We start from the raw sequence: 22,181 nt of genomic DNA on the forward strand, positions 1-22,181 counted from the left end.
CAAACTGTGTGGAAAGAGCTTCACAGCAAAACGCTATCTTCAGCGCCACGTAAAGCTTCACGCTAGAGTGCAGCCCTTTAAATGTGGTCAGTGCGGAAAGGGTTTCCTAAACAAATCAAGTTACCAGCATCACACGAAGCTTCACATGGAGGAGAGATTGTTCTCCTGTGGTCAATCTGAAGAGTTCCTCATATGAGAGACAGCTTCAGGAGCAGGACAACTCTTAGAAACACTCTGGAGATAGAGTTAAACTGAGGGCTGTACATCTTCATCTCAGATGTTTCACATGCTGAATGTTTTCTGTGAAGCTCAATGTGGAAAGAGCGTCAGGAACAGGACAAAATGAATGTAGATAGTCAGAATGAAGATACGGTGGAAAACTTGAGGAAGCTCTGCTTTTTCCACGTTTTTATGTTCCAGCCTTATTCCAAATTGGATAAATTGATTGGTTTCCTCAACATTCTACACACAATCCTCCATAATGACAATGTGAAGAAAGAGTTTCTGAAATTGTTGCAGATTTATTACAAATAAAAGAGCTAATAAATCAGATGTACATCAGTATTGACAGCCTTTAAACTGAGCTCAGGTCCATTCTGTTTCCACTGATCATTCTTGAGATGTTTCAGCAGCTTCACTGGAGTTCACCTGTGGTCAACTCAGCTGATTGGACGTGATCTGAAAAGGCGTACACCAGTCTATATAAGGGCCCAGGGTTGACAGTGCATGTCAAAGCACAAACCAAGCATGAAGACAAAGGAATCGTCTGTAGACCTCAGAGACAGGATTGTCTGGAGGCACAAGGCTGGGGAAGGTTACAGAAACATTTCTGCTGCTCTGAAAGCTCCAATGAGCACAGCGGCCTCCATCATCCGTAAGTGGAAGATGTTTAACCAGCAGGACTCTTCCTAGAGCAGGCCGGCCATCTAAGCTGAGTGATCGGGGGAGAAGGGCCTTAGTCAGGGAGGTGATCAATAACCCGATGTCTTTAAACTTTTTAAACTCTGTCTGAGCTCCAGCATTCTTCTGTGGAGAGAGGAGAACCTTACAGAAGAACAACCATCTGTGCAGCGATCCACCAATCAGGCCTGTATGGTAGAGCAGCCAGACGGAAGACACTCCCCGCCTGGAGTTTGCCAGAAGTCATCTGAAGGACTCTCAGACCATCAGAAACTAAACTGATGATGAGACTCAAACTGAACTCTTTGGAGTGAACGCCAGGCGAACGCCAGCGAACACCAGGCTAATAGCATCCCTACAGTGAAGCATGGTGGTGGCAGCATCATGCTGTGGGGATGTTTTTCAGCAGCAGGAACTGGAAGACTAGTCAGGATAGAGGGAAAGATGAACGCAGCGATGTACAGAGACATCCTGCATGAAGACCTGCTTCAGAGCGCTCTTGACCTCAGACTAGGGCGACGCTTCATCTTCCAGCAGGACAATGACCCAAAGCACACCAAAATATCAATGGAGTGGCTTCACAACAACTCTGTGAATGTCCTTGAGTGGCCCAGCCAGAGCCCAGACCTAAATCCTATTGAACATCTCTGGAGAGATCTGAAAATGGCTGTACACCGTCGCTTCCCATCCAACCTGATGGAGCTTGAGAGGTTCGGCGAAGAGGAATGGGCAAAAACTCCCAAAGACAGGTGTGCCGAGCTTGTGGCATCATATTCAACAAGACTTGAGGCTGTAATCGCTGCCAAAGGGGCATCAACAGAGTATTGAGCAAAGACCGTGAATACTGATGTACATGTGATTTTACAGGTGTTTATTTTTAATAAATTTGCAGCAATTTAAATAAGAGACTTCCTGTGTTTATTTCACTCCAGCATGTCTGTGGACACACCACACTACACACACTTCTGTCCAAACAGCTTACAGAAGTGTATTTTGCATCATAGGTGCCCTTTAATAAAAATCTACTAACAGTTATGAACTTTTTAAAATCATTTACTTATTTACTGTACAATAAACTGTAATTTATATTGCTATCAACACAGTAAAGGTTAAATGAATGTACATATGTCTGTATTGTAAATTATTTAGTCAAATATGACCTCCTAAATGTTTTTCCCTCCCTCTAATGAGAGTTTCTACATGGAGCAGAGCAATCGTGAATAACAGTGGTGACATTAATATAGTAAAACAGTTACTAACTAAACATGCCGTCCAACACTAGCAACATGCCTATATTTAGCACATGCAGTCTCTCTGTGAGTTTCTACCATCACTGATACTGATGAGTTATTATTTTAATAGTGGTCAAAGGCCATATTTGGTTTGAGACGGGTGATGGACAGAGACTGTTACTGCTGAAACTGATTATAATCCTCCTCAACACTCTTAATTAACTCTTAAATAAATACCATCGAGCACTGTCTGCATTTGAGGAGTTCATGATGGATTCTGACATTAGATGGTCATCGCAGCTCTTCATTTTGAGTGAAGTGACGCATTCATTAGTCCTTAATTACACTCTTAATTCCTCTGGCCTGTATATTTCTGTTCACCCTTGTGATTTTTAGATACCAGCACATGAAGAGCACCGCAGGAGAAACAGGAAGTAAATTATTTAATTATTTTTTGTTTGTTTGAGGATGAAATTTAGACATAAGGGAATAAATAAAACACTACAGGTTTGTGTGATTGTGGCACTAAGAAGAAGGTTATTGAAGTACTGGAGGAGTGCGTGAAATAAACGCTTATTTAATTTTGTATGATTAGAAAAAATGTAGACTTATTTGATGAGATTTAGAAATATCTATTAATTATTTTAATCATTTGATGAGATTTAGAAATATCTATTAATTATTTTAAGCATTAAATTATTGTTTTTTCTCGTATTAAAGTTGAAATATAGAATTCTGGCTCACTCCAGCACAGCTGGCGGACTGACTTTTATTTTGTAATGGCGTCATGAATCTGCGTCGCGTTCCCGCATCTGCTGTGATGGGATGTTTTTTAGACGTCTAACGTGTTTAAATGGACAGAAAAGCGCTGCGGTGATTTTAACCATATTAATTGTGATGTTTTAAAGCTTCAGCTGTCAGCTCTGAGAGTCTTATTGTCCGAGTAAAGCGCATTTATACACAGAAGAGCAGCACAAACGCTTATTCTGCTCTCTGTATCGTCATTCAGCTCATCAGAAACACCAATTCAGACACTGTAAGTAGAAATGAAGACACTTCTGCACTAAACCTGCTGATCTTCTCATCTAAATGTAATAATGTTTATTGTGTGCTTCATTAACTGTGACTGTGAGTGATTCTCCTCAACTGTGCACTGAGTAGTGAACTAGAGAAGTGATTGAGACACAGACAGAGGTCTAGTCTTCATTTCTTCTTCTTTGTGTTGATTATTTTTCTCTTGAGTACACAGATAAACTCCTGCTGAAGTGAATGCAAACATGGCGTTTATTAAACAGGAGAGTGAAGACATCAGGATTGCAGACGTGTTCACACTGAAACAGGAAGATCCTGAGAGGACTGAAGAAACATTCAGAGTCAAACATGAAGATCCTGAGCAGCTAACAGGTGGGCTTTCATTCTCAGAGATCAGCTCAGTCATTTGATCCAACAATCAAGATCACTAGAAAGCTACACTGAGGTCTGTTTGATTAGGCTTGGAGCAAAACTCCGGCCCTCCAGGATAGTTTGACCATCCCTGACCTAGACCAACCGTATACCACTGATATTAACACTCCACTTGCCTCCGATGAGCTAAAGAGTCCCAAACTCAGCTATTCACAAGTCTGGTAATCAGCTTGACCTAAGTGCCTGTAAAAAAGTGCGTAAAACATATGCTGGAATAATTGGTGGTTCATTCCTCTGAGGCGACCCCTGATAAATCAGACTAAGCTGGAGGATAGTGAGTAAGGATAGTGATGCCAGTTTTATGAAAGCAGCCAAGCAGCATCGCACCCTGCAGTATCGTCACCTTAGAATTATAAGGCTCTATCTGACATTGTCAAAATTGAGTTATTGACATATTCCTATTAAATGACAGCTCATTTACATTATGGGATGTTTTTTTTTATAAGTTGTTTACATTTTAAGACTTTTTATTTAAAAACTAAAGTGGTTGATCTACAAAGTCGAACTCTAGCTTGGCTCTGTAAGGTTCTTTCTGTGAGTCGGTCAGCATTTTTAATGCACACATGACATGAGGACCAAGCAGGATCCGCTTTCTTTGTCATTTCGCTGGACTGCTACATTGACAGCAGAGTCGGCTAAATAATGCACCTCACAAAACTGAGATGTGTGTAAATGTGATGATTTAGAAGCAGTTTTTGCCCTTTGAGATGAAATGTTAAAAAAGAAACGGATATTAAAACATTTCTATATTAGAAATATTTTATTAGTGTTTATATAGTCAGTTAAACATTTATCAGTGTTTATTAAACTCATTTGCTCATCGTCTGTTTTATTTTAAAGTCTTTAAATGTATTATTATATAATTCAATAAGTAAAATTAAATAATTCATATGAAGCATAAAATGTAATAAATCTTAACATTAATTAAATAAAATTAACATTTGCACTGGACAAAATATTTAGCACAGCCTTGCTTAAATTGAACAAGAAAACAAATATTCATCCTAAACCATGAAATAATGTTACAGAAGCAAAAATCTACTTTCTCAAGCATCAACACACTGTTACAACACTAAATTATACATTTCTTGATTGTATTTCTTCATAAGTAAAGCTTTAATGACTGATCTGCCTGACAGAACCTTATAATCCTAGTGGAAATGACTTTTCAGAATGAGAAGCTTCTCTCTGCATTTACTGTGTTTTTTTACACCAATTTGCAAATGTAAGAGATTTTTGATAATGTATATTCAGGGTCTCAGTCATGTCGATGCATGAAAGAGAACTGTTATGCACATATCGTTTGCTATATGGAATGCAAAAACGTTGAAGCACGATATCTCAAAGTCATTTAGAACGCAGACAGAACCGTATAATTCCAAGGTGACCATATGCCACCAACATTACTCAAGTCAGCCCATGTATCATCATCCTGACGCCATCCTTATCATCATCATATAAAAGTAACTACGACCTCCAAAATGTGCATGATCTTTTATTTACATGATAAATTCAGGATGTTTTGCATTAAATTTATATTCATAAATTGCCCCCTAAATTATTAGCCCCCCTGTTTATTTTTTCCCTAATTTCTGTTTAACAGAGAGCAGATTTCTCCAACACATCTCTAATCATAATAGTGTTAATAACTCATCTCTAATAACTGATTTATTTTCTCTTTGTCATGATGACAGTAAATAATATTAGACTAGATATTCTTCAAGACACTTCTATTCAGCTTAAAGTGACATTTAAAGGCTTCACTAGGGTAATTAGGGTAACTAGGCAGGTTAGGGTAATTAGGCAAGTTATTGTATAATGATGGTTTGTTCTGGAGACTATCAGAAACAAATATATCTTAAAGAGACTAATAATATTGAGCTTAAAATGGTGTTTAAACAATTAAGAACTGCTTTTATTCTAGCTGAAATAAAACAAATCAGACTTTCTCCAGAAGAACAAATATTATCAGACATACTGTCAACATTTCCTCAATCTGAGAAACATCATTTGGGATGTAGTTAAACAAGAAAAAAACATTCAAAGGGGAACTTCAAATGTGTGTAAAAGCGTATAGTCAATAAAACTGTTAAATTCTGTATTGGGAAATATGAACTCATTGGAAATGAAGGAAATAAATCTCAATGCATGTACTTTTTTATAGAGTATTGGATTGTTTTAGAACTAAATGTACAAATCTGTACAATAAAGCACTATATTTCACTGTATTAGACTGAAAGACCAGAGAAATCCCATACAGGATGATCAGAAATGGACAAAAGACTCCAACATTAAGCATTTAAACTGCATTTTTTTCAACTGGAATGATCTCTCTCGTTTATCTCTCTTGTTCTTATGTCTTATCACTAGACCCACACAGAATCCCATTCCAGCCCATCATTGAGTCCATTTATTTACTGTGTAAATGTGTGTAAATCTATATTTATTCAGTTTTTAAATTAATGACTGTAATATTATTGACTAATATGAAAATATTGATCTGATTTATGTACAGTGCAGTGTGTACAGTAATATCTTCTGTCCTTTAGTAGAGATATTATATGAGAGACTTGCTTTGTTTACTAAATAAGTGGATCTAACTGGGTTTGCATTGTAAACATTAGCACAAGTTAAAAAGAGATTATTTTTTATTTCACATGTTAAGGTTTTAGCTATGATACTCTCAAAATCATTCCTCCGTCTGGCCCTACTTATTACCAAACAGGGCAGTGTCAGTCATGTTAAATTCTCCGTCTCCCTCTGTCTAATCTGCGTAGGCATCCTAGCCTATCTCATAGTGATCTTCAGGAACTGACTCGCGTACGGTGCCTGATAGCCTTGATTAAATTACAAAAAGGAGCTCAAATTGTGCCACCAAACACATGGAAACGAAAGTAACGAGCCTGATTTAAAAACGTGAGTAGAAAGTACAGATATTTGCGTATAAATTTACGAAAAGTAAGAAGTTATCAGAAAAATAAAAAGTGAAGTAAAGTACTGATACCAGAAACATCTCCTTGAGTACAGTAATAAAGTATTTATACTTCGTTACTTCCCATCTGTGGTATACGGGGACGCTCCTCTGTCTGCTGATTTGGTGTTAAACTGATTTGTATTTGTCCTTTTCACCTCAGACCTGAAGCCACCCAAGGTGGAGGATCAAGAAGAGGAAGAGTTTGACTTCATGACTATCGTCGAGTCTAAACGTGCTGCAAATGCTGAAACTACAAGCCACTTCTCCTGCCAGGAGTGTGGAATGGGCTTCAGCCAAAAAAGAGACTTCAAAGACCACGTGAGAGACCACACCGAAAGACCCTACACGTGCCCTCGCTGCGGACTGAGCTTCACGTTAAAGCGCGATCTTCAGAACCACCGCATCACTCAGCATTCAATACAGCCCGTAATATGTGGTCAGTGTGGGAAGCACTTCAGGTCGGAAGATAAACTTCTGTCCCACATGAAAGCTCACACCGGAGAGCTGCCGTTCATCTGCGGACACTGCGGGAAGGGTTTCACCATAAAACGAAGCTATCAGTATCACATGACGCTCCACATCGAGGAGAAGTTACTGACCTGTGATCAGTGCGGGAAGAGTTTCTCTCATGAGATAAGCCTGTATCACCACAGGAGAGTCCACCTGCCCAAAAAAGGCTGTTTTCTATGCGAGCTATGCGGGATGAAGTTCAATAGGAAAGATAGCTTGAAAGCCCACGAGAGAGTTCACATCACAGGCAGCCCTTATGCATGTGTGCAGTGTGGAAGGACGTACAGGACCAAAGGTAACCTAACTCAACACGAGAAGAGGACTCACGCAATATAACTGTGTGACAACTCTTGAAGAGCAGATCTCCAGACTCCATCTTCAGATGTTAACTACAGAGAAAACTGCACACGATCTATAAGAAATGTTCATCTAGACCAGTGGTCTCAAACTCAATTCCTGGAGGGCCGCAGCTCTGCATAGTTTAGTTCCAACCAGCTCCAACTCACACCTGCTTAAGAATGTTTTAGACTCATGAACACTTTGGTATGAGGCAAAGGATCTCCTGCTCCCTTCACATTTAAATGCTGAATAAAACTTTAGTCATTTTTGTTGGTGGTTTATTCCACCGCAGAATGAACCGCCAACTATTCCAGCATATGTTTTACACAGCGGATGTCCTTCCAGCTGCAACCCTGTACTAGGAAACACCCATACACACTCATTCACACATACACTACGGCCATTTTAGTTAATCAATTCCCCTATAGCGCATGTGTTTGGACTGTGGGGGAAACCGGAGCACCCAGAGGAAACCAACTCGGGGAGAACATGCAAACTCCACACAGAAATGTCGAACTAGCGACCTTCTTGGAGTGAGGCCACCACTAAGGCACCCCGGTCTACTTTTGGTAAAAGTTATCACTGGACGTACTTGGTTAAATAGAAGACTGTTTATAGAGAAACGTCCATCAGGTTTGTGTGATTGTGAAGTGACGGGAGCATGTCATTCAACACTGCATTTATTTACTGTAAAGCAGAATACACGAGGGTTATTGGAGTAGTGAATGAGTGAAGTAAACTCCAATTTAATTTTGTGTCATATGACTAAAATGCATTAATTAAAAGCTTAGTGACTGGTTTAAAGAAATATCTGTTAATTGTTTTCAAGCTTTTAATCGTTCTTTCTCCGATTAAACTGAAAATCTTCGTTAACAGTAGGTGAGAGACTTTTATTTTGGTGTTGTATTGCCGTCATGAAGCCGCGTCGCGTTCCCGCATCTGCTGTGAAGAGAGAAGAGGAAATGTGTTTTTAGACATTTAAAGTGTTTAAATCGATATTAAAGGTAAGTGTATATTAAATATGATGTTAAAGTATCAACTAACAACACAGAGAGTTATTTAGTGCGAGTAAAGCGCATTTATAGACCATTTTGAGGGATGTAAACAAAGAGTGGTCACACATATTTCCTGTTTTATATTGGTAATTTCTACAGCTGCTGAGTGTCCAAAAAGAGCCACAATATTGTTATTTAATATGATTAAATTGCCTCTTGTTACAGTTATAAAGTCGTTTGATAACAAGCAGGAAATGTTCATCATGGGCCAGTGACAGGACTACAGAAAAGCAGCAGGAGAGGCTTTATATTGCCTTGTTAAAAACCAACTCAGACACTAAGTAGAAATGAAGAAACCTCCGCACAAAACCTGCTGATCTTCTCATCTAAATGACACGTTTTAAATTTTAACTTGAAAATTTAATAAAATTTTTGCGCTTCATTAACTGATTGTGAGTGATTCCGTTTCTAGTGTGCCACTGATTATTACCCTGGTGAAAAATCCAGCTTAAACCAGGCTAGGGTGGTTGGCTGGTTGACCAGCCTGCTTTAAGAGGGGTTTTGGCCATTGGTTTTGGCCATAGCTGGCCAGGCTGGAAAATGACCAGCTAAAACCAGCTTGACCAGCCTGGTTTAAGCTGGACATAGCTTGTTTAGGCTGGGCTCCCACCCTGGCTAGGCTGGTTTTAGCTGGTCATCACCCAGCCTGACAAGCTAAGACCAGGCTGGAAATGGCCAAAACCCCTCTAAAACCAGGCTGATCGACCAGCTAAAACCAGCCAACCAGCCTAGGCTGGTCTAATCTGTTTTTTTCAGTAGGGTAGTGAGCTAGAGAAGTGATTGAGACACAGACAGAGGTTTAGTCTTGATTTCTTCTTCTTCGTATTGATTCTTCTCCTCTTAAACAGACAGAGAAACTCCTGCTGAAGCGACTGAGCTCCACTATTATAAAGATGGCCTTTATTAAAGAGGACAGTGAAGACCTGAAGATTGAAGAAACATTCAAACATGAAGATCCTGAACAGCTAACAGGTTGGCTTTCATTCTCAAAGCTCAACTCAGTCATTTGATCCTCATTGAGATCTAAAGAATTACACTAATGTGTCTATATCTGTAAATATACGTGCATCATGATTATAGTTATAATAATATCTCATGAGAATGCTGCAGAATAGGAGGTTACTGAATTAATAAGATGTTAGTTTTCATGATATCTAGTTGGGGTCACACTCAGTGTGTCCCAATGTGTAGTGAACCAAGTTCATCAGTGCCCTAACTAGTGCACTAATTGATGTACACAATGATGACCTCAGAGGCTAGGGTGCAGATTAAGACGCAGCCTATATTTATTAAAGTATACTTTAACCTTGATCAAACACTCATCCTGTAATTCTGCTTTTCCAACATTTACTGTGTTTATATTGAAAATATACTGATGTGATTAGAGACTAGGACAGTAGGGCTGGCCGATGAATGATATTACATCGAATCGTGATCAAATTTATCTAAATAACAACAACTCTATTTACTCTATATTAATCTAATCAATGGGAATCTAGAAGTGTGTTGATATTAGAGATGTACCACATTTTCAGACACTCTGCCTAATATATGTCATGCCATTTAATGGAGCCTCTAATTTATTGGCTTCAGTCACTGTTGGAATACTCTGTAAGCATTGACAGCTTATATCTAAATATATATCATTATCATTCATTATGGAATTGAACTATCGAGATTGCATTTTTACCATATCGCCCAGCTTTAGGGGAAAGTGAGGATCGAGCTGTCCAACTCATTCAGTCGTCTTATAACTGTGTGTATTTTATTTAACCGTTTATGACATCTGAGGGTGGATCTACTGTAAAGTAGCACTTAGTAATCAACTCTACAAACACTCTTAGATGTTTTAGACTTGCATTATTTTTATTACCACACTGGCAGATCAATTTACTTGATTAAATAATTAAAATTAATCTCTTGATTTAAGAATTGTTCAACATTTGAACCTGAAATATATATTAAATGCTTAATAAGAAAAGCATTTTGGCCGTGTGCCTGATTTAATGAGTAATTTAAACACGACTTGTGCTTTAAAAGCCGAGAGGAGAGTCAAAGAAACTCTGTGTTTACTGAAGAAAGCCTGCTCTTGCCCAGGTTTGCTTTATAAAGTAAATTACCACAGTAACTGACCTTACTGAGTAACTGATTTATTTCTCTTTCACAAACAGGCTTGTCTTACTCTGCTATCTCAGGTTTGACAATCCTCGTGACACTGAAAACCCAGAGTTTCCTTCATTTCAGGATTAACATACTCCGAGTTTTCACTAATCCTGCTTTGTGGAACAGCCCAGGAGAGACAGAGAAATGCATGCAATCACTGTATTGTCCACAGCAACCTCTCGCTTTTGCTGAGATTTAACTGTATTTTATTTCTCCTGTATTTTTAATCTTTCTATGGAGGGTGGCAACATCATCAAAAGCAGACCCCCCCCCACCCCTTTATGCATATAGTACCATTTAGTCATGAAAACACTTTGAAATCAATATAAAATGGCAGCATTCCTTTCCATTAATTGTGTTTTAATGCACATAATTAAAGCAAATCCTCTTATTTTCACTTCTCAATGTGGACCATGAAGTAGATTCATGTTTCATCACAGATTTGTACGTCACCGCATGAAAGATGTCAAATAAAAGGCAAGAGCTGTTTGACACTTGTTTTGTTTCCTCCAGTTGATTATGAAGAGGTGAGATCTGACGACGGATTGGCAGAAGCTTACTCAGTTTTATCCAGTGAATCTGAAGAAGAAGAAGAAGATCTCTGTCAGCACTCGAGACAGTGAGTGTCTGTTGAGAAAATAAATCCGCTATTAGAGATGAGTTATGAACACTGTTTGTTTGTTTGTTTGTTTGTTGTTCTGAGATCCTGCAGGGACTGGTTGAATATCTAAATCAGTTTGAGTCTGTTCTTCTGTTGATGTGAGCTGACGTGTGTTGTTGCTCCTCATTGTGTACAGACCGATCAAGCACTCCGCTGATCTGGAGTCAGATTCTCCTCCACCCAAACTGCAGAAACGCACACAGACGGTGAAAGCTGAAGTCCTGCACCCTCCAGCAGATTCTCCTCCAGCATCAGCTCTTCTCTCTCCGGCTCCAGACTGTGATTCTCCTGCAGCTTCACCGCTTCCTCTGCTGTCGGCAGGTGTGTTCAGTATTTCAGTACTGAGAATTGGGTCTTCTCAGACCCCCTTTACACTATTATACACTAGTCTTATTAACTGCTGGTATGGTCAGGTTTTCCCTCAGCACTACCATGGAGTTCTCGAGCTCTGAAAGCAGAGAGTGCTGCTGTCGAGGCTGTTTTCATTAGAAACGCTGGAGCTCTGTGTCAGTGTTGATGGAGGAGAGCGTGCCATCTCCTTTCATGGATCCATTTATATCCGTCATACTATTCAATTCAAAATAAAAGACTTCATTTTGACATTAAAAAAACCCTCTGTAACACAAATTAAATACCGTAAATACCAAATATACATATAACAAAGAAGAGAGAGGGGAAAACTATATAAAATATAATCAATATTATTATATGTATATATATATATAGTATAAAATGTAATAATATAAACCACATGTGCAAGTCATTTACAACTATATTTAATGCTTTGAGAATGATTCAACACGGTTAATAAGCAGAATTACTCAAACATGTCCAAATGTGCGGCTGAAGTGTGTGCATCCTTCATTTTCTGACTGCAGCATGTATGTTTTTGACTCTGCTAATGCATAAAAATGCATATATTGCAGATATATATATTTAAAACATGCTAAGTTAGCATACATGTGGTTTAAAACGTCTTTAATTCTGTTGCTCTCAGCTCTTTCAGTAAAGCGCTGATTAAAGAAGTGTGGTCTGGGAATAAATCAGCCAGATTTCTCATTTTAATCTATATATACGGCTAGGCCTTACATCAGCTGATAATATTTAGATTTTATCTGTAATATATTGTCTGTGGACTTTATTATCTGTTTAGCTTGTTCTATTATTTTTAAGGATAACATATAGTGGAGGATTTTAATATTATTATTATTATTATCATGGTCACTTTGTTTTTACAGCAGCGGCCACGTTGTTTTGTCTTGTCAGGTGTGGATTTACTTGCCATGATAATACAGAGCAGGTCATCCAGAAAGACAACATTCCAATTCATTACTGGCCACTTTATTAGGTACACCGCACTAGTACCGGGTCGAACGCCCTTTTGCCTTCAGAACTGCCTTAATCATTCATGTCAGAGATTCAACAAGCTACTGGAAATATTCCTCAGAGATTTTGCTCCATATTGACATGATAGCATCACACAGTTGCTGCAGATTTGTCGGCTGCACATCCATGATGCCAATCTCCCGTTCCACCACACCCCAAAGGTGCTCTATTGGATTGAGATCAGGTGACTGTGGAGGCCATTTGAGTACAGTGAACTCATTGTCATGTTCAAGAAACCAGTCTGAGATGATTGGCGCTTTATGACATGGTGTGTTATCCTGCTGGAAGTAGCCATCAGAAGATGGAGACACTGTGCTCATAAAGGGATGGACATGGTCAGAACAATACTCAGGTAGGCTGTGGTGCCAAGGATGCTCAGTTGGTACTAATGGACCCAAAGTGTGCCAAGAAAATCTCCCCCACACCATTACACCACCACCAGCAGCCTGAACCGCTGATACAAGGCAGGATGGATCCATGCTTTCATGTTGTTTAGGCCAAATTCGGCCGAGCATCCGAATGTGTCAGCAGAAATGGAGACTCATCAGACCAGGCAACGTTTCTCCAATCTTCTCTGTCCAGTTTTGGTGAGCCTGTGTGAATTGTAGCCTCAGTTTCCTGTTCTTAGCTGACAGGAGCGGCACCCGGTGTGGTCTTCTGCTGCTGTAGCCCATCCGCCTCAAGGTTGGACGTGTTGTGTGTTCAGAGATGCTCTTCTGCAGACCTCGGTTGTAACGAGTGCTTATTTGAGTTACTGTTGCCTTTCTGTCAGCTGGAACCAGTCTGGCCATTCTCCTCTGACCTCAACAAGGCATTTGCGCCCACAGAACTGCCGCTAAGCAAATTATTATTTAGCTATTTTTTAAGGAGAAACTCACTTCATTTTGACTCATTATTTCTGAATAAAGACTATAGTTTTCCTCGTCTAGAAAGTGCTTCTTGATTTAAGAATGTTCAGATATTTAGACTAGAAACGTGATATTAGTCTCTCTCTCTCTGTCTCAGGTATTGAGCAATATATCGTGAGTTCTCTGGAGGAGATCAAGCTCAGACTGACTGCGCTGGAGCGAGCGGTGGCCAGTATCTCCAGATCCAAAGCCAAAGAGGTGATGCTGCCCGGAGGCGTCTTATTACCCCTGCAGGACTACCAGGACCTGCAGAGCCTGGAGCTGAGGATGGAGGACGCCCAGTGCCAGAAAGACCTGGTTAGGCAACAGCAGGGCTATTATAGTCTTGCGTGTGTTATTAATACTTTATTTTTATAGATTTACAAAACAAAATGTATCTGATCACTAAAACCTGTAAGTTAAAGAATCGTCTCTTTAGTCTATTGGTTAACTGCTGAGCTATGCTGAGGTTAATATGACTGTAATCAGTTAATCATGAAATCGCTTCACTAATTTACATCAGCAGTAATCACACACGGCTTTAAATGTTTATTTACACTCAACCAAATCCGGTTTTCCTTAATGTCCGCTGTGTTTTCCTCCTGTCAGACTGCCTATCTAGGCACCATTGGTGGCTGTAATATCCAGATTGCTACAAGGCGCATATTAACAACGCTGATCGGACATAACTTAGCCACAAAGCTGAACTGGACCGGCTCAAACCAGAAGAAACCCTTCCAGAACCTGCGGCTGAAGAGGGTTGTGACGGGTAATCTAGCATCCGCGGTTACACACAGCTAATATAAATGATCTACCTGATTTAAAAGCCCTGTTCTCTTCCAGAGTCCGTCAGGATGTGTGGTTTTCAGCCGAGTCCGCTCGACTCTGACATCGAGAACGAAATAAAAGTGTGGCTGCGAAACTCCAGAGACCGAGCAGGAGGACGGAAGCAGCGCTACCTCCGCATGCTAACTAGCTAAGACCAATACTGTACCAATGCTATCTCAACACAAGCCAATGCACTGATTTGGTGCTTCTAGTGTTTATTTTTTATATCTGTACAGATCGAGATTGGTCACTCTGGCTCCCCGCAGTCCAGACTGAATGACCTGTAAATATATACGCTTTATATAAATATGTTGCTGTTACGCTGTTAGCAATGTTTCGGAGAGATGGGCCTAAATATGTCCCGTTAGGTCACTAAGGTTTAACCTTAAGGCTAGATCATTAGTGCTGATCAATACTTCATCATCATCATCATTTCCACAGGAGTTAGAGGAATAATTCAGGATATTTACCTGTTCGTTTTTATTCTTATTCTATATTTATATAATCTCGACTGTTAATGAGCTTTACAAATACATAAATACGCTTATTTCATGTGGACGCCATTTTAAAAAACGAAAGTGAGGCTACTGTAAACCCAGAGGTATAGGATCAGCACATGTTGTGGACTATAAACCTCCAGTGATTTCACAAAGTGCAGATGTGGCGTAAACATCACTTTAATATCATTCAGATACGTTTCATTTACACAATTAACAGCACATTAGGCATCGAACAACGTCACGATCTCTTTAAGAGTCATCCGCTTAAGTGTCCTCCTAGCCTCGTGTTGTCCCGCTACTGAACATTTAAAGATGTCCATCTCCTGCTAACATTTATGGATGTTCTTAAACAGCGCTGACTTGTCATAGTGTTCACCAGTGCTCAACAGAAAAGACTGTGATTGGCTGTGAAGGTCATCAGTGCACCGCTCTTCACCGAGTGTAAACACTGATATAGGGACACTGGAGCGTTTTAAAGCCACGAAGATCAGTCGAGTCATCAGCGGATCGCTCGTCTGTGAAACATCGGCGAACTGATGACCTTCACAGCCAATCACAGTCATTTCTGTTGAGCAATGCTGAATACTATGGTAAATCTTACATTTTAATCAGCGCTTAAATTTTAGCAGGGAAATTACGTTTTTTATCATTTCAGTACTGAAATTCAGTATCGTGAGTCTAATATAGTGAAAGTATCTGTTTGTTAACTTGAGTTTGATAAATGGCATCTACAACGTGTGTTTGGGAAAGAAAACGTTAGCTAACTAGTGCCATTTCCCTTAACTTAGCTGAAAATGAGCTCTGATATGCCTTTCTATTTTCACCACTCATTCAGAACGGACCTTCGGGTCACTCGGAAGGTGGTGAAGTTATAAATTTGTGTCACTTCCTCTTCGCTGATAAGATATACAGTCAGGTACACGGACGCGGATGCCGTTTCTCTGTGCCTTTAGGTGATACTTTCGGGTTTCCTCCCACCGGCAGCCTCGATTTCGCTTTTAAAATGGCGGGCGTGGGAAATCAGTCTATGTACAAATCAACACACACTATTGCTTTGAGCTTTATGGGAATGTTGTGAAGAAAGCTGCGACTTTTTTTTTCACACTGGACTTTTCCTCCCATAGACTTCCATTCATACGCACGCGAACGCGTCAGACCGGAAACGCAAGGTCATGCATCAAGTTTCGCAGGTTGCTGTGGTGCAGTCGCATCACTTGTCTGCGTAAGACCAATTGAGTATCAAAACAGGACCTCTCTGAACAGAAATTTAAAACATGGAGCAATCGCTCGCTTTATTAATGTCTAATCATGTTTAATCCCGCCCCTTTTCGCAGTGACGTATTACAGAATTTCTCATTATCAAACTCCAGTGTGACCGCAGCTTTATTCATCATCTCTAATGTGAATCTGCATCAGATCTGAGTTTACTGTGGTGCACAGTAATGTGTTGCTGTATTATAATCACATTACCTGGGAGCGCAGTTATGTAACGCTTTACATTTGTGTCATTTCAATAGTCAATATAACGATGATTATTGCTGTATTATTAAATTACTTATTTAAAATGAGCTGAAAACAGGTTTTTTGGGGACAATTGAACTGTGTTCTGTTCAACCTGCTTAAGTTTGTACACTCCATGAATGGATTTGTGTTTAAATAACATGAAGGAACTGTGTGAAAGCCGGCATTCTGTACAGTGTGTGTTACTTCTGTTACAAATTCAGTTTTGCTATAAATAAATAAATAATTATATGCTTTTAACCCTCCTGTTGTCCTGACCGGAAACGCAAGCTCGTGCCACAAGTTTCAAAGTTCGCTGCATTGGAAAGTTCAAGCTTGGTGAACTCACGTGACAGTGTGAGACCGATCGAGGGTCAGAACATGACTGTAGGACACCAACAGTTTTCCTGATCTGACCCATAACATCAGCTTCTCTTCTGATGTTCTGCTGAGTTGATTCTGGTGTGCTCCTTCATCAGGGAGAGGCTGTGTGCTGCTGTGCCTTCAGGAACAGGTTTGGGAATGGATTTATTACACCCAACATCAAAACAGGTTCATGAAAGGGAAGAATCTGTTGCTTTAACTGCTTCACTTTAAGCTGAATACTAGCGTCTTGAAGAATATCTAGTGTAATATTATGTGCTGTCATCATAGCAAAGAGAAAAGACATCAGTAATTAGAGATGAGTTATTAACACTATTATGATCAGAAATGTGCTGGAGAAATCTTCCCTCTCTTAAATAGAAAATGGGGAAAATATACAATAATTACAGTTTCACAGGAGGGCTAGTAATTTCTACTTCAGCTGTACATTACTGAGTGTTGTGTTTTCATAAAAAAACAGTAAATAAATCTGCGACGGTGATAAAGTAGCGCTAGAGATTCAGCGATAAGAACATTTGCAGAAGATTGAGTGTATGCCCTGCTGAACTCATCCTTTACCCTGATGCTAAATTCTGGCCCACTTTAGTACAGGTGGCGGACCTTTATTTTGGCATTGTGTTATGACGTCATGAGACGGCGTCGCGTTCCCGCGTCTGCTGCGGAGAAGAATTGATTGTTTTTAGATGTCTAAAGTGTTTAAATGGACAGAAAAGCGCTGCGGGACATACATAATTTATTAAATGTGACATTTTAGAGCTTAAGCTTACAGCACTGACAGTTATTTAGTGCGAGTAAAGCGCGTTTATGGAGCAGAAGAGCTTATTCTGCTCTCTGTATCGTCATTCAGCTCATCAGAAACACCAGTTCAGACACTGTAAGTAGAAATGAAGACACTTCTGCACTAAACCTGCTGATCTTTTCATCTAAATGTGTTTCAACTAGCAAATAATTATCTTAAATGCCCATGTTTGTTTGTTTGTTTGTTGATTGAATGTTTGCTTGTGAATCGGGAACTGTGCTTCATTAACTGTGACTGTGAGTGATTCTCTTCCAGTGCACACTAGCTAGTGAGCTAGAGAAGTGATTGAGACACAGACAGAGGTTCAGTCTTGATTTCTTCTTCTTTGTGTTGATTCTTCTCTTCTTAAACAGACAGAGAAACTCCTGCTGAAGCGACTGAGCTCCACTATTATAAAGATGGCCTTTATTAAAGAGGAGAGTGAAGACCTGAAGATTGAGGAAACATTCAGAGTCAAACATGAAGATCCTGAGCAGCTAACAGGTTGGCTTTCATTCTCAGGGCTTATAAAGTTGTGGAACCACATGAGGGAGAGTGAATTGTAAGAAAATTAAAATTTTGGGGTGAATGTTCTCCTAGAATTGATTGACTGTGTCAGTCTTTTAGTATCACCTTCAGCTAAAATAGTAGTGTAAAGGCCTCTGTTATTCTCTAAGCATGATAACTTTAAATATAACCATAAATGTGTCCACAAAGACAAATGATGAAGTCTGTTTATATTCAGTTTATGCTTTTCATTTGACATTACCCCGGTGTAACCAGCAGGTGTCCTCAGTGTGCTGCTGGAGCATCTGACTAACTACTAAATCCTGATTTAGAAATGTCAGAGCTGCCATATACTTCATTGATTCAATAAGTTAAATCAGGGGTCACCAATCTCGGTCCTGGAGGGCCGGTGTCCCTGCAGGGTTTAGCTCCAACTTGCCTCAACACACCTGCCTGGATGTTTCAAGTATACCTAGTAAGACCTTGATTAGCTTTTTCAGGTGTGTTTGATTAAGGTTGGAGCTAAAATCTGCAGGACACCGGCCCTCCAGGAACAAGTTTGATGACCCCTGAGTTAAATTGTTCTCTGATATAGCAGGTGTGCTCTTAGGTAAGCTCTTTAGTAAGAATTGTGGATAAAATATAGGCTAAACTCAACAAAAGAGACTGAGAGATGTGTTGTTTTGCTCTTTGGTGATGTGATGTAAACACAGGCAGGAATTAATATCCACCTCTACATGAACAGATGAAGTTTAATAAAGTGTGTTGCTGTTCTTTTACTTCAGAAAAATGGCAGCAAGAGCTGAGTGATTGACACAATGCTTAAATTTAGCGGACGCACTTTAGACCAGAGACCAGCCAGTCAGCCAACACTACACTGTTCATAGCATCAGCCTGAGCCCACTGGAGGTAGAACTGATTCTCTAGTCTCTAGTGCTGATTCTGTCCAAGTCTGATTCCTCAGTGCCCTGACTGGTTCCCTCCAGTTCAGACTCTCCGGTGCCCCTGCTGGTTCTGTCCAGCATTGACTCTCCAGTGCCCCTGCTGGTTGTGTCCAGTTCTGATTCTCCAGTGCCCTCATTGATTCTGTCCAGCTCTGATTCCTCACTGCCCTGACTGGTTCCCTCCAGATCAGACTCTCCAGTGCCCCTACTGGTTCTGTCCAGCTCTGACTCTCCAGTGCCCTGACTGTTTTCCATTTCTGACTCTCCAAAGCTCCCACTGGTTATGTCCAGCTCTGATTCCCCAGTGCCCTGACTGGTTCCCTCAAGTTTGGACTCTCCAGTGCCCCTGCTGGTTCTGTCCAGAATTGGCTCTCCAGTGCCCCTGCTGGTTTTGTTCAGCATTGGCTCTCCAGTGCACCCACTGGTTCTGTCCAGCTCTGACTCTGCAGAGCTCTCACTGGTTCTGTCGAGATCTGACTCTCCAGTGCTCCTGCTGGTTTCGTCCAGCTCTGACTCTCCAGTGCCCACATTGGTTCTGATTATCCAGTGCCCCCACTGGTTCCCTCCAGTTCTGACTCTCCAGTGCCCCCACTGGTTCTGTCCAGTTTTGACTCTCCAAAGCTCCCACTGTATATGTCCAGCTCTGACTCTCCAGTGCCCCCATTGGTTCTGTCCAGTTCTGATTCTCCAGTGCCCTTACTGGTTCTGTCCTGTTCTGATTCTCCAGTGCCTTCACTGGTTCCCTCCATTTCTGACTCTCCAGTGCTCTCGCTGGATTTATCCAGCTCTGACTCTCCAGTGCCCCCGCTGGTTCTGTCCAGCACTGACTCTCCAGTGCTCTCGCTGGATTTATCCAGCTCTGACTCTCCAGTGCCCCTGCTGGTTCTATAAAGACTTCATCAGAGGCTGCTGTAAATTTAGTTGGAATGTAGACTTGCATTTAATGGGTACAGTTCAGTAGTTCAACAAAACTATTTTGTAGTGCATAAGTTGTACCCGTGTACATGTAAAGCAGGCTATTCTTTAGCTCTAAACTGCAGCTGGTTTATCCAGGGATGCTCCTTCAAATGGGTTTTGTACCAAATTTGAAGAGAATTCCTTTCACTGGTCTGAATGTTTTGTTGTCTGCTGCTGTATGTAGTCAAACTGATGTGATTTGTATATGTCCTTCTTGCTGTAGACCTGATGCCACCAAAACAGGAGGATCAAGAAGAGGATGAGTTTGATTTCATGACTATAGTGGACTCTATACGGGCTGAAAATATAAACGCTGAAAGGGAGGAATCTAAAAAGAATTTGGCCTGCCAACAGTGTGGATTGAGCTTCATATCAATACACGATCTCGAGAGTCACCTGAGCACTCACACTAATAGACGACCCTTTATATGTGGTCAGTGTGGGAAGAACTTCACGAGAGGACATAATCTGCAGTGTCACATGAGAATTCACACTGGGCAGCAGCGGTTTAAATGCAGTCACTGTGGAAAGGGTTTCAATGGAAAGGCAACTTATCATTACCACATGACCATCCACATCAAGGAGAAATCATTACCATGTGATCAGTGCGGAAAGCGTTTCACACATGAACTAAGCCTTAATGCCCACAAGAGAGTTCACTTACCAAAACGAAGGTTTAAATGTAAGCCATGTGGAAAGATTTTCACTCGGATAGCAAGCTTGAACGCCCACAGCGCAGTGCACACTAAAGAGAGGCCTCACGTCTGTAATCAGTGTGGAAAGAGGTACACGCACAGAAATGCCCTACATCGACATGAGAAGGTTCATAAATCATAAAGGACATGAATGTTTAGTTTGTGGACAGTGTGGAAAGAGCTTTAGGAACAGATTTCGAAACTCAGACTGAAGATGCAGTTGAGGATTGAGGGATTTAAAATCCAGACTTGCAGAACACCCTTCAGGCCATCGTACATGGGTATCTTATAAACAAGTTTTTCCCAACCTCGCTAATCTTTGTCCACATGAAAGCTCAAAAACACACTGCTGCACAATCAAGGGCACACCAAATCCGCAGGCGGCGATAAAACCTGTTTTGCTGGGTTCAGACCAATGATGGATTAAGTATTCGCCAGAGCTTAATTTGTGCCGGAACACGCTGGATCCAGCACCTCTGAAATCTGCTCATACCAGCTCCCTTTCGTCCGCGATCCACCCAGGCTCTCCACTTTCATGCGCGACACCTCTTTAGGCTCGGGTAACTGCCGGAACTGTTACCTCGATCATTTCCGGGACCTCACAAAGTAAGCACTGGCATTCGCACAAATAATTTCTTTACAAAGTCAACACAAACTTGAGAACAGAGGTAAATTACTATTGTCCGGTGCTAATAATAAGGAATGCGTGAATCTTTTGCCACAAATTCGTGGAACTCGCCTCAAAGTGATCTAATACATATGGCGTGAACAAGGTCGTGTTGGCCAATCAGAAACAAGAAATCAGCTCGCATGTTGACATCATGAGGCAAAAACTGGTTTAGTTGCCCCAAGAGCATACCGTAACTGGAGTTCCTGAAAATCTGCACCCTGGCTGATTGCATTTTTGTGTGGATGAACGGCCAGATCGTGTAGAAACTGTGGTTTTGAAAACCCTGTGTTGATGCAGACAGGGCCTCGGATGTTTAACTGCAGAGAGAACTTTCATAAGCCTAATAATTTCATGTATTCTAGCCTCATGGAATTAATTTGCTGACATGTTTGTTTTTCCAATAAAATGTATACAAACTTGGTTCCAGGTAATGTGTGGTTGATATAACCTTCTACAGTATAACACAGACATCAGTGATGATTTAGACACAAGCTTAACAAACGTTTTGAGTAAATTGTTCATAAACCTGCTATGGAATCTTTTGGATTCCAACAAATTTACTTCACGGAGAGTCGATCAGGTTGTTGATTGTGTCCTGTCGGATGTTGGTCCACTCCTATTTAAATGAAGTTGCTGGATATTGGCCGAAACTGGAACACGCTGCTGTATAGGTCGATCCAGAGCATCCCAAACATGTTCCATGGGTGATTCACTAGATCATAGGTGTCAAAGTCAGTTCCCTGAGGGACGCAGCTCTGCATAGTTTTGCTTCAATCCTAATCAAACACAGCTGATCCAAATAATCAAGGTGTTCAAGATTCTTTTGAACCCCTCGATTATTTGGATC

General features: G+C 40.6%; 4 protein-coding genes across 4 annotated transcripts in view; all 4 read left to right on the top strand.

Annotated features, from left to right (window-relative positions):
* LOC130222013 (gastrula zinc finger protein XlCGF7.1-like) overlaps positions 1-616 on the top strand; it is a 5,257-nt gene extending 4,641 nt beyond the window's left edge. Inside the window, exon 3 of the mRNA XM_056454619.1 lies at positions 1-616. This exon is cut by the window's left edge and continues 556 nt beyond it. Coding sequence (XP_056310594.1) covers positions 1-196 — 196 coding nt within the window. The 3' untranslated portion in view covers positions 197-616.
* Positions 617-2,966: 2,350 nt separating this feature from the next.
* zgc:174310 (uncharacterized protein LOC797700 homolog) lies at positions 2,967-8,226 on the top strand. Its single transcript, XM_056454584.1, has 3 exons — positions 2,967-3,168; positions 3,382-3,536; positions 6,731-8,226. Exons 2-3 carry the CDS (start codon positions 3,410-3,412, stop codon positions 7,414-7,416), a joined length of 813 nt encoding a protein of 270 aa, XP_056310559.1. The 5' UTR covers positions 2,967-3,168; positions 3,382-3,409; the 3' UTR covers positions 7,417-8,226.
* A 96-nt stretch (positions 8,227-8,322) lies between these two features.
* On the top strand, positions 8,323-16,660 carry si:dkey-172k15.5 (uncharacterized). The gene is made up of 7 exons (XM_056454574.1): positions 8,323-8,423; positions 9,323-9,446; positions 11,151-11,256; positions 11,435-11,619; positions 13,690-13,889; positions 14,181-14,340; positions 14,415-16,660. Exons 2-7 carry the CDS (start codon positions 9,368-9,370, stop codon positions 14,549-14,551), a joined length of 867 nt encoding a protein of 288 aa, XP_056310549.1. The 5' UTR covers positions 8,323-8,423; positions 9,323-9,367; the 3' UTR covers positions 14,552-16,660.
* Positions 16,661-17,418: 758 nt separating this feature from the next.
* LOC130222002 (gastrula zinc finger protein XlCGF49.1-like) lies at positions 17,419-21,961 on the top strand. Its single transcript, XM_056454609.1, has 3 exons — positions 17,419-17,657; positions 17,936-18,065; positions 20,193-21,961. Exons 2-3 carry the CDS (start codon positions 17,981-17,983, stop codon positions 20,804-20,806), a joined length of 699 nt encoding a protein of 232 aa, XP_056310584.1. The 5' UTR covers positions 17,419-17,657; positions 17,936-17,980; the 3' UTR covers positions 20,807-21,961.
* Positions 21,962-22,181: the final 220 nt, after the last annotated feature.

This window comes from Danio aesculapii, chromosome 4 (assembly GCF_903798145.1).
Source record: "Danio aesculapii chromosome 4, fDanAes4.1, whole genome shotgun sequence".
Taxonomy (NCBI): Eukaryota; Metazoa; Chordata; class Actinopteri; order Cypriniformes; family Danionidae; genus Danio; species Danio aesculapii.